General features: G+C 48.4%; 1 protein-coding gene across 1 annotated transcript; it reads right to left on the bottom strand.

Annotated features, from left to right (window-relative positions):
- Nucleotides 1-6,099: 6,099 nt before the first annotated feature.
- On the bottom strand, nt 6,100-14,217 carry ITPRIPL2 (ITPRIP like 2). The gene has a single exon (XM_087942097.1). The coding sequence runs from the start codon at nt 13,475-13,477 to the stop codon at nt 11,969-11,971; it is 1,509 nt and encodes a 502-aa protein (XP_087798223.1). The 5' UTR covers nt 13,478-14,217; the 3' UTR covers nt 6,100-11,968.
- Nucleotides 14,218-14,409: the final 192 nt, after the last annotated feature.

Consider the following 14,409-nt stretch of genomic DNA (forward strand, 5'->3'; position numbering starts at 1 on the left):
ATATCCTATATCATTCTGGGCAAATAAATATTTATCCAATCTCCTCTTAGAAAACCCCAGTGCTGGAGTATCCACAACTTCTGGAGGTAAGTTGTCGCCCTGATTAATTTTTCTAACTGTTAAGAAATTTCTCCTTAGTTTGAAGTTGCTTTCCTCCTAGACTGCGTTTTCTCCAAACTGCACAGAATCTAGGGGGCTTCTCCCGAATCTTTGCAAACCCCCAGCAGACCCTGAAAAGGGTCATCTCAGTGAAAAGCAGGTTGCAAGTCGGACTACTCTCTTCAAAGCGATTGCTTTCTCCCCCAAATTTAGACCATGATATATATATGACGCTGTGAGATTTCAAGTGGACCCGACTTTAATATTTCTGTCCTTCTTCCCTCTCATTATCCCCTCGGCTCTTCCAATGAGGATCAGTTTCGTTAACTATCCGTTTCACATCTCCTGCAGTGAGAAAGGAAAGCTTTATCTGGCTTCTTTCTGCTTCTCCTCATTCTTTTGTCAGTCCTTTCAAATCACAGCCCCACGTTGCCCCAAACAATATCTCAGCCCAGTTTCCCATCTGGATCCACTCGCTAGCTGATCCCACCCCGGAGAGAGCTGTAATTGTCAGAATCTGCAAAATCGGTTTATTTTCCCTTTGATTTTTTTTAAATCTTTTTTTTTTTAATTTCATCCATGCAGCAGAACGAGAGAAAACAATCATTTGGGGTTTAGCTCTCTGGAGCTCATTTTACCGTATAATAAACCACCGGTTTCAGCTGCCCTTTTCTTAACAAGGGTTGTTTGTATCTGTCAGGATCCGATCAATTGTTTTATGACTCACATACGAGAGGGAGTAGGAGCTGCCCAAATTAAAACATGAGGAACTCTGGATGTCGTGGTTCTCCAAAATCCCATCAGGGCAAAATTACACGGGGAGAGCAGACACACGAAAGCCACAATAACAGGAGAACAGAGTTGGAAGGGACCTTGGAGGTCTTCTAGTCCAACCCCTTGTTCAAGCAAGAGTCCTCTCCCTGTGGCGGCGCAGTAGTTAGAATGCGGTACTCCAGGCTAACTCGCTGCTTACTCCGGGAGTTCGATTCTGAGCGGCTCAGGGTTGACTCATCCTTCTGCCCTTCCGAGGTCGGTAAAATGTGCAGCCACACTGTTGGGGGCAATAGGCTGATTTTGTAAACAGCTTGGAGAGGGCTGTAAAGCTCTGTGAAGCGGTATATAAGTCTCAGGGCTCTTAATATTGGTATGAACTCAGCCTTCCATCCTTCCAAGGCCGGTAAAATGAGGACAGCAGATTGTCGGCGGGGGGCAAGAGGCTGGCTCTGTAAACCTCTTAGAGAAGGCAGTGGAGCCCTGTGAAAGCGGTATATAAGTCTAAGGGCTATTGCTATCAGTTTATCCCAAAAACTTTTAAGAAAAAAAAAATTGCAGATGGGATTTGAAGCGCTTCTTCTTGTCGAGATGAAAATTGGCCTCGTCTGCTCAGATGGGGGAAGGCGGCCTCCCACGTTTTCTATCCCTGTAGGAAAGTTGGAGTGATTAATATGCAAAGTTGGCTCCTTGACAGCATTGTGAATTGCAAGACCATCTGTCAGATTGCTCTGTGAAAGCCTCCCCCCCCCCACCAGGATGGCTGTTCGGGTGTGTGTGTCTGTGTGTGTGTGTGGAGCTGTCTCCCTGTTTTATGCATGCCGCTAATAGCCATGGTCCAGTTAGTTCACCTGGCTTAGAAAAACACACGCACACCTCACTTACTGTTCATTATGTTTATCCAGGGAGGGCAGTGGTGGGATTCAAGAATCGTAGCAACAGGTTCGCTGCCCGGTTGCCATGGCGGGTGCAGGGTCTACTGGAACTTCCTGTTTCTGGCTTCCGGTGGGCCTCCAGAGCCCAGCGGAAGGCATTTTCCCCCTCCCAAGGGTCCAGAGTCCTCCCCCGGCCTCTGGGAGGGCAAAAACAGCCTCCCCGGGCCTCTGCAGGCCCTCCGGAAACCGGAAATAGGCCTGTTTCCGGACTTCCAGAAGGCCCGTTTTTCCCCCTCCCAGAGCCTCCGCACTGGTCCTGCACTTACCTCCATCGAAAATGGGCCGCGTGGAGACTCCTGGGAAGGGTGGGGCAGGAGGGGGAGGGCCAGCCAGTCGTTTGAAATACCGGTTCCGCGAACCAGATGTTACTTTAACATCCGGTTCGTCTGAACCGGCCTGAACCGGTAGAATCCCACCCCGGAGGACAGGGGTTCCCCAAACTTGGCAACTTTGAGACTTGTGGACTTCAATGCAGCCCCCTTTTATGCAGCCCCCTCTAAGCTGTTTACAAAATCATCCTCTTGCCCCCAACAGCGCGGCTGCACATTTTACCGACCTCGGAAGGGAAGGGCAGAAGGCTGAGTCAACCCTGAGCCGCTCAGAATCAAAACTCCCGAAGGAAGCAGTGAGTTAGCCTGGAGTACTGCATTCGAACCACTGCGCCACCACGGCTCTCCCAGGGAGAGGGCTCCTGCTTGAGCAAAGGATTGGACTAGAAGACCTCCAAGGTCCCTTCCAATTCTATTCGCTGGTTGTTGTGGCTATCGTGTGTCTGCTCTCCCTGTTGTAATTTTGCCCTGATGGGATTTTGGAGAGTTGAAGTCCACAAGTCTTAAAGCTGCCAAGTTTGGGGACCCCTGGTCCAGGGAATTGGCATCTTTACAGGAATGTATGCATACAGATGCTCCTTGATTTACAGCAGCTCATTTACGAGTTGCAAAGGCCCTGAAAAAAAGTAACTTACAACCATTTTTCACACTTATGACCATTGCAACCTCCCAAAGGTCACATGATTTACATTCTCATGCTTCGGCACCGACTCATATTTATGATGGTGGCAGAGTCCCAGGGTCACGACTTTTGCGACTTTCTGACAAGCAAAATCAACAGGGAAGGTAGATTCACTTAACAACCGGGTTACTTCCCTTAACAACTGGTGGTCGCTGGCCCACCCCTGGTGCACCAGTGGTCCCTGGCCCATGTTGTAACAGTGAGGACAATCAACCAGTGGAACAACTTGCCTGCTGAAGCTGTGAATGCTTCAACCCTAGAAGTTTTTAAAAAGATTGTCCTGCCCTTGGTAGAATCGGACTCTGAGGGAGAGGAGGAACAGCCAACAGGGAGTGGAGGTGTGGCTCCGGAGGTTGTGGAGGAGGCTGAGGAAGGGCAGAGTCCGGCTGGGCAGTCAGAGGAAGAACCAGGCCCATCCTCTCTGCGTCCTAGGACATGCAGGAAGGAACCAAGAAGGAAACAATTTGGCTTATGAGAGAGGAAGCGGCCATGATCCTCCTCATTGGTGGCAGCTGGAGCGACTAGTATATAAGAGAGACGATTACAACACAGCATTGCCAGAAGCAGAGCATATGTTATTTCGGGCTGAAGTTATCTTAGTTGGTGTCTTTCCAACAGACTGTGCCTTGTTATCTCCTTGAATTTGGTAATTACTTATCCTCGTCTGTTGTGGAAATTTTGTCATTGTAGTTTGTTTTTTTATTTCACCTCTATCTGCTCATTATGTTGGGGCTGTATTGCTTTCTTTTGAAGACTATTTTTGAGTACGTTTTATCTCTAAATGAATATTATTGAACAGTGGGGCCAAGTTGGAGGCATTAAAGGACATTTATTTACGTTTTGGATTTTGTTGTTTGTGTTACACTCCAGGTCATCACATAGATGTCGGGCAACCCTTTGTTAAAGTGGTGTAGGGTTTCCTGCCTAGGCAGGGGGTTGGACTAGAAGACCTCCCAGGAAACTTCCAACTCCGTTAATCTGCTACTTGGCTTTCTTCATTGAGTTTGCTTGTCAGAACCCAGCTGGGGAGGTCACAAATGGGAATCCCAGGACAGTGCAACCATCATGAATACATGCCAGTTGCCAAGCCTATGAATGTTCATTGTATACATGATGTACAATGACAATAAAGGCTCTTATTATTTGGATCACGTGACCACAAGCGTGGTCGATAGCCACAAGCGTGGAAGCCACAAGCGTGGAAACCTATCGTAGGTCGTTTTTTTTGTCCATCGCCACTGTAACTTCAAATGGTCCCTAAATAAACTGTTGTAAGCCAAGGACAACCTCCTCAGAACGGTCAAGGAAAGAATTTCAGTTTTTTGCTGGAGAAAAGAAAGCAGGGGGAAGCCATCAAATCCCATCAGAGGCTGGCTGGCTCGCCAGCTTTTACATGGGAAACAGAAGGATGATTCATTTCCTTTCCAACTGTTGAGCTAAGGCTTCACTTATTCCGAACTTGGAATAGTCATGGTTTTAACGCTGGCGAAAACTGAACAGCTGAACATAACAGGCACCGTTTGAAGTGTGGGGGAGGGGACAGAGCGCCCTGTGGGAAAAGGGCTGCTTTCAAAAAGATGAACTTGGCCAGAACGATGGGCTTGGCTGAAAAAAAAAAACCCCATCGCCCTGAATAAGGAATAGAAGGAGGGTCTTCTATCTCCTGTAAAGGTGTGTGGGAAGGACCTTGGGAGACAGAAGAGCATGTGGGAAGGACCTTGGGAGAAGGATGAAAGAAGAGTTGCAGACTGGATGACGGTTAGAGAAGAGGCAGCCAATCCCGCAGAAGGAATCGGGGCACAGCAAAATGTCACAAAAAAGGACCTTCCGGTGTGTGTGGCCACTATCTTAAGCAGCAGATCTTGGAAGGGGACTGCAAAACGGAGGAGAAACATTGGAAAGAGGGACAGGACAAATTCAACTGCTGAATGGAATGAAGATTCATTATGACTCAGGCTTGTTGGGTGGAAATTCTCACTTACCATTCAGCCTTATGGGTCTCCTTGTGCCAGATTTTTTTTAAACAAAGTTTTATTAATTTTCTACTATTACATTTAATTAGTGCTTAATAAACATGTTGTCTGGGTAGCTTTGTTTGCTTAACGATGCAAATTAGATTCCTAATCTTTACCCCTTTTCCCCAGCCATTGATAAAATAAATTCCATGTTTGGAATTTATTCTGTATTTTCTTTCTGTTTAGTCTCCAGTGTAAGTCTGTCCATGCCTGCACAGTCCAATATCTTCTTAATTATCTCTTCATCTAGTGTTATTTCTTCCTTTTTACAATACTGCACAAATACAATCCTCGCTGCTGTTAATATATGCAATATTAAATATACACTTTATCTAAGTTTTCTAGAACTACGCCTAAGAAAAAAAGTTCAGATTTAAGATCTACACGTTTTCCTGACTCTAGGGAAAAAAATAACACAATATATATAAAAAGCCAACCTACCAAAAATTTTTTACCTTTCCTTAGGCCCTTCTTGGAGTAAAATAGTTGGCAAGGGTCTTTTGATCTGATCTGGTGTTCCTTACATTCATTGCAGCCTCACCTCGATCAACTACTTACAAAGTCGGTGTTTAGTGGGTGCTGAACAATTACCGTTTCCCTGAAAATATGACCTACCCTGAAAGTAAGTCCTAGCTTGATTTTTACACGCGTGCCCAATATAAGCCCTACCATCACCCCCAAAATAAGCCCTAATTAAGATCCCTCCCACTCCAGAGTGCAGGGTAAAAATTAAGCTAGGTTGACGAGGGGGAGTGAACTGTTGTAGCCAGACCTCGCACACCCTGACGAACGCCTTGCCAGTCCATTTCTTCTGCAGCCGGCAAGTCTTTTCTAGAGGCCTCTGTCTGATAAGAAAGCTCTGGATTGATTCGGAGCTGTTATTGGCTGCAGAGACTTCAGGAAAGCTTTGACAGCTGCAGAAGAAGAGGTTCTTGAAGGCCTCTGACAATGAAAAGGAGGCCGGGGAGCAACACATTCAAGTGAGGTTAGTCAGTAGATGACATCCCCCTAAAATAAGACCTGGTGCCTTTTTTGGTGGCAAAAAAAAAAAAAAAATACAAGACAGGGTCTTATTTTTGGGGAGACATGGGTAGAAGTCTTTTGAGAGACTAAAAATATCCTTCTGATAACTCCAACCTTAAAAGCAAACTTCTTCCGAGAGAAGCGCAGACTTTAAAAGAGGTTTTTGTTATGATGGTTACAGCTGGTGACGTTTTGTGTCCATCAAGATGAGCAGCTCTTCAGAAAATAACCGGGGCACAAAAATCTCCAGAGTGCGTTTTTATTATTAGGGACAAGCTTCGGATCAATGTTGTCCTTTTACAAAAATCAATGAAAGTGCATTTAAAAATAACATGGCTCGGATTAACATTAAATGCAAGTTTTCTCCTCGCCCAAACTTTATAGACAATTGAGCAGCCTTGCAAGTTTTATTCCTCCTTCAGCAATTTTATTTCGAGCATCCCCATCAGGAAGGCAAAAACAGGGACTCCAAAAATCCTAAGTGTGAACATGCTTTTGCATGGCAGGAACTTCAGTCACCTAGAAACTATCTTTGAAAACATTTATGGAATGCAGTTTCGATTTTGCAAGCTGCTGCACTGCTCCCCCCTTCCTGTTGGCAACTCTACAAAGACCATAGAAATATTTTATGAGTTGACACCCAGGGTTGCTTGCCACAGTTGCATGTATGTGTGAAAAACGGTCATAAGTGACTTTTTTCAGTGCCGTTGTAACTTTGAATGCTCACTAAACGAATCCAGTACTTCAAATTCAGGCAACCAAAACTACTGCTGCGTACCTTAATCATTTAGCAAACGGAAGCAATCTGGTTAGAGAACCAGCTTTTCATGAAAAGCTTGTACGGGTAGTCCTCTACTTACAACAGTTCATTTAGTGACCGAAAATTACAACGGCACTGAAAAAAAGGTGACTTATGACCACTCAACGAATGTCTCACTGAGCAAGGAGAAATTTGGGCCTCAATTATGGTCATAAGTCGAGGAGTACCTGTCCCTCAATTTAAAAAAATCCTCGATCACCCTTTGCAGCGTTTGCCAACCATCTTAACCACGCAATTGTATGCACGTTCGTTCAGAAGCCTCCCTGCTTTGATGCATTTGCTCCCAATAAAATACAGACATCTAAATGTACTTTTATCTCTCTGGGCACAAAGAGAATATATCTGTTGGGGGGGGGAAAGCTCCGCACTGGTGACAGGAAGGGCATCTGGCCAGTAAACACTCAACTCCATATTCAGTTGTCCTAGACTCCACCCTGTAAGGGATTATGGGGTCTTTAAAAGATGATGGTCGATTTGTACTTTATGTTGGTTCGCGGCTGTGAGGCGAAGCCTCGTATATATTTCAGTGTTTCAGAAACACACGGTATAGATCAGACGGCACTTTGAAAAGCCGCAAGCAGCAGCTCCAGCGTCTGAAATCTTGTGTTACCTCGGATGGCTCTTGCAATTAAAGAGGAATGTGCCTTATTAGACCCTGGGATAGCTGAATAAATAAGTCTATCAGCTCAAAGCTTGGTAAACCTACCCGTAATAACCCTTGATGATGAATTTCCTCAGAGATTGACGGGTGACTCATCCCGATTAAATTAAATCTGGAGGAATGGTTGAAAAGAAAGAGACGGGGGGGAAAAGTGGGAAAATATATCGGTGTATTGCTTGCCAAGGATGAAGCATGCTGTGAAAATGTGCTTTTAAAATACTCACTGGAAAAGCGTTTTTTCCTATACGATTTAAACTTTTAGTAAACCTGTGCAAAAATTACACACGCACAGGCAGAAAAACACAACGCTTTGCCCCTTTCCAAACCGGTGATGGAGAATTTCAAATTTTCTTCGAAAGGGGATGTGAGGTTCTTGCGGTGATTTAGTGACCAGCAGCCCAAAATGTGTGCAAAGGTGTTTTTCAGAACCGTTGGAAGGGACCTTTGTAGGTCATCTAGTCCAACCCCCGCCCAAACCAGAGACCCTACGCCATTTCTGACAGATGCAGTCCTCTCTCTCCTTCAAAGCTTCTCCAGGGATGAAGCTCCCACACCTTCACAACTTTTCTTGCACCGTTGTTGTTGGTGTGTGGCTTCCCACACACCCGTTTCCACCCCAAAGGCACATAATCGTGAGGGAACTTTGCCAAATGGAGAACACCACCAAGAAAACAACTCGAAAAATACTGCAACCTCAAAAAATAATAATAATAACAAGCCCCTCAGGAGAGACACAAAATAAATTCTCAACATAGAGAAACAGCCATGGAGATGATCTCGGAGAAACCAGGCCACGGCTGTTAGAAGAATGCAGATGTAGATAAAACATGAATTAAACCCAGCTCGGTTTTCCTGATCTGGACTATACAGCTAGTCCTCGACATACGACTCTAATGGTGCCTGTCTTATTAGTCGTATGTTGTAAAATGGGTCAGTCATGTGACCGATCCAATTTTCACAACCTTTTTTGGTGCCGGGTTAAACATATCTTAAAATTGCCACAGTTGAGAGACCCCTGGTTTAGCCCAGGACCAATGACCCAGAAATGCGTTACAGGTAGCCTTCGACCTACAGTGGTTTGTTTAGTGACTGTTTGAGGACCATTTTTCACACTTAACAACCGTCGCAGCATTCCCCAAGGTCACGAGATTTACAATCAGATGCTTGGCAACTGATTCACATTTATGACGGCTGAAGTGTCCCAGAATCACGCTTTTAGTTTAGTTTGGTTTACTTTATTGTCATTGCACCTCGTATAAACTTTTGCAAACTTCTGTCAAGCCAAGTCGATGGAGAAACCAGATTCACTCAAGAACCGTGTTACTAATTGAACAGCTTAGTGGCAAGAGAAGTTGTAAAATGGGGCGACACTCCCTTCACAATTTTGTCGCTTAAACAACATACATTTTGGGCTCAGTTGTGTTTGTACATTGAGGACTACTTGAATTCTTAGCCAATATTTCACAAACTATCCTCCAACGTAGATTTTGCACATGTTCTTCTCGCTCTCCTTCCTTCAACCGTTTCTTCAACCTTGTTTCCTCACCTCTCTGTCACGTTCCAGGCGTTTCTTTTCCAACTTTCACATCCGTTCAACCAACCCGAGGGTGTGTATTTCATGAGTTCATGCATTCTACACATCTACCTGGCATAACTATCCATAATCTCAATAATGAGGACCCAACCCAAAAAAGGTTAGGGCCCGTAAGTCAGAAAAAAACACTTCAAAGCAAGTTAAGATTTGTAGTTGATGAAAAAACAACAACAACCCATTAGATTTGTTCAGTAGTTGTTCCAGCTTCAGAAATTCCACACTTGGGAAAAATAATCCCTTCTTAGCACCTGCTACCTTCTGGCAAATGTTTGGACCCACAACCACTTCTCATTTCATCAACTGTCTTGCCCCACCAAGAAATGCCAGCCAACTAGCCGGTCCTAGGACTTCCACTTCAACACCACCTTCAACATTCTCAACCTTAAGTCATTTGAGATCTCACAAACTGTCTTAACGCTGTACACACCTGTCTTTCTGATTCCACTTCCTTGGGTGAAACCAACTGCAACCCTTACCAATGGAGATTTCTCTCTCTTTTTGGAATTCCCCCTCACCCCATATTTCGTACCTTAGCAGGAGGCACTTGAGATAAAGGCAATTTTGAAAGTCATCATGTTGTACGGTACACTTCAGACTGCAGTGTAGAACTCAAACTTCCTTTCAAAATGTGTGCTGGGTCCTGTGAAATTGTGTGTGTGTGTGTGTGAGAGAGAGAGAGGGGGGGAGGAGGTTTACTCTTTTAAGAGAGAGAGAGAAAGAGAGAGAGAAAGAGAAATAAAGAGATGATTTTCAACATTTGGCAACTAAGTGGTGGCATTACATAATTTTTTGTGTGTGAAAAAGATGTATTTTGGATGTCTCAATCTGCAGTCTACAGATTGCTCTACAAGGCCTTATACAATAGTCTTTACAGATCTGATTCTTGGCACACAGACTGAACTAAATGGAATTTGCACTGCCAGAAACATTTTTTACCTACTGAAAAATTTCACATCCTTTGCAAGTTCAATTTGTCACCACCGATAGGAAGGATTTAAGTCTCCCGTTTCCTGGGTTGTTGTTGTTTTTGTTTTAAATCTGGGAAAAGTGTCGATGTGGCCAAATATCAAGGGATTCACCAGAATAACAAATGGCAGAAGTCTCCGTCCAAATCTCCTCAGTGACGGGCTGGAGGTCAGTTTTTATTCAAAGACTCCCATTAAGGGTATAATTAGTGCTTTCCAACTGACATATAATATTGCATGAGGAAGTCGTGTTTGGAATCTGTCTTTTTAAAAGAAGGCAACCGATTAGCAAGCTGAATGTCTCCTTTTATAGTTATTTTAATTAATGTCCAAATGCTTCAGAAAATTTCACACAGCCTTGGCAACGCCAAAAAATAAAACAAAAAACCCTTTTCATGAAAATAAAGTGCTATTAATTTTGGTCTCCAAATACACATTGGTATTAAGTCCCTTAGAACAAGAGTCTCCAACCTTGGCAACTTTAAGACTTGTGAACTTCAGCTCCCAGAATTCCCCTGGGGAATTCTGGGAGTTGAAGTCCACAAATCTTAAGGTTTCCAAGGTTGGATACCCCTGCCTTAAGGAGTTTCCACCAACTGGGCACACTCCTGGTATGCCGAATCTGAGCTCCCATCATCCTGAACTAGTATACTCACATTTGTTAAGATGACTGCTCTCAAAGGAGCACAAGTAGTTCTTGACTTACAACCAACTGCTTAGCAACCATTCAAAGTTATAACGGAGCCCCCAAAAGGTACATATGAACTGGATTTAAAATTCTGACAGCTGTATGCGACTGAATTTTGGGCGCTCAGGATTCAGCCTGCATTTACAACTGTTTGCATGTCCTGCAGTCACGTGATGATGATGTATGTATGATGTTAAGTTTACTTATGGACAATGGGTTAAGCTTTACAATTGTCGTGATTGTTTAAAGAACCCTGGAAAAAAAGGTTCTAACATTGGACACGGTCATCTACTTAAGGACCAACATAACTTGTGGCCATAATTCCTGTAGGGAAGTCCCCTCTTACAACCAACAATTGTGCCTCAGCTGTCTGTTGCTAAGCAAGACAGTTACGAAGTAAGTTTTGCCCAATCTTACAAGCTTTCTTGCCACCGTTGTTAAGCGGATCACTGCAGTTCTTAAATTAATAACACGGTTATTAAGTGAATCTGAATTCCCCCCACTGACTTTGCTGGTCAGAAGGGGCCTTCATAAATATGAACCAACGGCCAAGCATCCAAATTTTGAACAGGTCACCCAGAGGATGCTGCCACCGTCGTAAATGTGGAAAAGTTGCTTTGTTCAGGACTGTCGTTACCTCAAACAGTCACTAACGGAATGGCTGTACGTGGAGGACTCCCTGTAAACTGAACGAGGCTGTGTTTCCTTCTCTTCTACTCCATCCCATAATAAGCAGACCCATATCAGGGCCGCAGTCCGTCAGACCCTGGGCAAAATGCCAAAGCACTAATGCCTGCTCAAGATTCCTAACTTGGCTGGGAAATATTGTTCTCCAAAGAACATCCACCCAGGAGAATGAGTCATCATAGCCTGAGATTTCCCCAAGTAGAAACTCTCAACTTTTCCCTATCAAGAACTGCCCTTTTGAACCCACCGAAAAGCGGCTTGGACATTTTTTTTTGCCTGCCTTGGTTGACGAAGGCAGAAACCCTGAGCGGAAGAAGCCAGAATCAGTCATGAGTGGTGAGGACCAATCCTGCCCTCTTAGAACTTTGGTGAACCCCAAGATGTTCTTTCCATCCTTCCCTCCCTTCCAGCAAACCCCTGAAGTGTCCGACCGGCTGGTAAAAAGAACACCCCAAAACTGATCCAGCACCCGAGTTCCACGCAGGATTGGAACTCATGGCTCCAACTCTTAAGACCAAAAGTCCGATGTAGACAGTCTTTCTTGCTCCTAGACAAGGTCCTTCAGATGTCCTTGAATGGAGCTCCCCATCCTAAAGCCCCAAATCCAAAATTTGTCTTGGGGAATATATGGCAACTCAACCTTCATTTTTTTTGGGGGGGGGTGCAAAGTCCAGGCTGGCGAGGGGTAAAGGAAGAGCCTCAGGTGAGGTTCTGCTTTCGGTACCTGGGGCCACCGTACACCCGGATGATCCTGGGTGCCTGCTTCCAGACGCTCAGCAGCTGCGAGGCCACTTTCTCCAAAGTGGGACGCTCAAAATCAGCCAGCAGGTTCACCGGAGAGGCTTCCTTGACGAATTTGGGCAAGCTGAGGATTTCGGGCAGGTGAGGGTTCCCCAGAAACAGGTGGGCCAGCCTCCCTCGCTGCAGAGCCTGCACCAGAAAAAGGACCACGTCCTCCAGCCGGGCCACCAAGAACTGGTCCTCCCAAGCTTGCCACGGGATACGTAGGAGCACCCAGAAAAGCGCCGTCTTGAGGACGTAGGAGGAGAGGACCCGGTCCCACTGGGCAGCCCAGGGGGGCTCCAGGGCACGGCTCCCCAGCTCCCTCAGCCCCTTGAGGATCTGCAAACATTTCAGGTGGCAGGAGTCGGGCAGGAGTTGGTCCCGCAGCCAGGCCAGCAAGCGCTGCTCGGCTTTGGAGAGGTTGAGGGTCCAGAAAGTGCCCAGTTGGGGGGCCGTTGAAGGCTGGAGGCCAACCCAGGGGGTGAGGTAGAGCCCCTCGCCCAGCGGGATGGCCGGGGTGAGGTGGACGGTCAGGGAGAGGTGGCAACAGACGTAATCCGAGCGGGGCGCGATCTGCAAAGCCAGCGGGCAGGGCGCAGCGCCTACGGCCAATTGCACCCGGCAACGCTCTTGCAGGCGGGCGCGCACGGCGCAAAGGCAGCGCTGCACTTGCGCCTGGAACCAGCGGGCCACCAGCGCCGCCGACAGCAGGGACGCCCCGTCCGCCTCGCCCTGGCTTGCAGCCACGCACAGAGGCCGGCTCGGGGAACCTTGCGCGCCTTCGGCGACGCGCAAAACGCAGAGGAAAGCGCCCCGCCGCCCCCCGGGTTGCTGTTCCTCCGGAGCGCAAGGCAGGGCGCGCAGCTCCAGCCGGGGCGGCAGACGCAGCGGCACCAGCACGTCGAAGGCGTCGGGGCTGCCCACCTTGTGTTGCTCGTAAGCGCTGCCCACTTGGACGACATCCCCGCGCAGGGACAGCCGGCCGGCCGCCTTGCCGGCGCGCACCAGCTCGCCCACCACCAGGCTGACGTGGGCTTTGCTGTGGCCCAGCACGTGGGGCGAGAGCCGCAGCCGCGTCTCGTAGAAGCCGTCCAGCAAGGCGCGGCGCCGGGCTTCCCGTCCGCTGGAAGCGCCGGGGCTGCCGATCGAGCCGCCTTTCAGCCGCCGCCGTCGCTGCTGCTGCTGCTGCTGCTGCCGCGCCGTCCACCAAGCCCGCCCGCCCAAGCCCAGCGCGGCCAGCAAGAGCAACAGCAGCAGCAGCGGAGGAACCGGCAGCCCTCGCAGCAGCGACGGCAGCGGCCAGCCCGTTTCTCCGCCCGTCGGGCCGGCCTTGCCGCGCAGCGCTTGCAACAGGCAGACCAGGACGGTGCACGCGCAGGTCAGGAGCGGCCAGAAGACGCGCACGTTGAGCCTGTAGACGGCCATGTGGCGGGGGTCCTTCAGGGGCGGCGGGGAGGCGAGGAGGTCCCTCGGGGAAGGCCGGCTTCATGCATCGCCCGTCGAGCTCGGCGCTGCTGTTGCTTGCAAACCCGCCACCGCCGTCGCTGCTGCTGTTGCTGCTTCGCTCCGGGCTGGCAGCGTTTCAACCCATCGCCGCGGCTTTTTGGGGGGGTCCGGCAGCTTTCGACGGGGCAGGACAGCCCCCTCTCTTCCTCTTCCCTCGGCCCCGACAGACGGCCCTCCCGTGAGACGGGCTGGGGGGAGGGTATCGGTGTCCGGACTCTGCAACCTTTCTTTTTGTTGGCCGGGCGCCCGCGGGCGCCCAAGCGAGATGTCCCCAGGGCTTAACGGCTCGGAGGAAGCGACGGGCGGCCACTCACCGTTGTGGGTCCCCGTCGTCGGGGGCTGGGGCTTCGTCAGTCCCGGTCCCCCTCCGTCGTCCTGGGGCCGGACGCCGCTTGCTATCTCGCCGCTGCTCGCGTCGCTTGCAGAAGTAGCCAACTTCTGCAAAAACTTTTTTTTTTTTCCCCTCGCTTCCTCTTCCGAGTGGGGAACGCGGCGCGTCACTTAGTGGATGAGCTCAGAGGAAATGCCAAAGTCTGGGATGGAGGAGGAGGAGGAGGAAGGGGCGGTGGGACCCGAAGGGACGGGCCCTGGGTCGCCCCCTCGGCTTGGATCCAGGACTGTCCCGGGCGGGAGAAGCGCAGGAGAGGAATAGGAGGCGGCGGCTAAGAAGAGGAGGAGGAAAGAGGGAGCAAAGGAACTGGGCGTGGATTTGTCCTGGGCGTTGGCTAGAGGGAGGGAGGGAGAAGCCAGGATGCCCAAACAAACCAGGATTTCCACCCTCTCTATGGAGAGAGGGGGGGACATCTGGTTTCCAAGGGCAGAAATCTGCCAGCAATCAGATCTCTTGCCTA

Source organism: Pseudonaja textilis, chromosome 14 (assembly GCF_049901715.1).
Source record: "Pseudonaja textilis isolate UNSWEBS1 chromosome 14, rPseTex1.2, whole genome shotgun sequence".
NCBI classification, from domain to species: Eukaryota; Metazoa; Chordata; class Lepidosauria; order Squamata; family Elapidae; genus Pseudonaja; species Pseudonaja textilis.

Excerpts from the sequence above, each read along its gene's own strand:
- ITPRIPL2 (XM_087942097.1), bottom strand. The coding sequence starts at position 13,477 with ATGGCCGTCTACAGGCTCAACGTGCGCGTCTTCTGGCCGCTCCTGACC.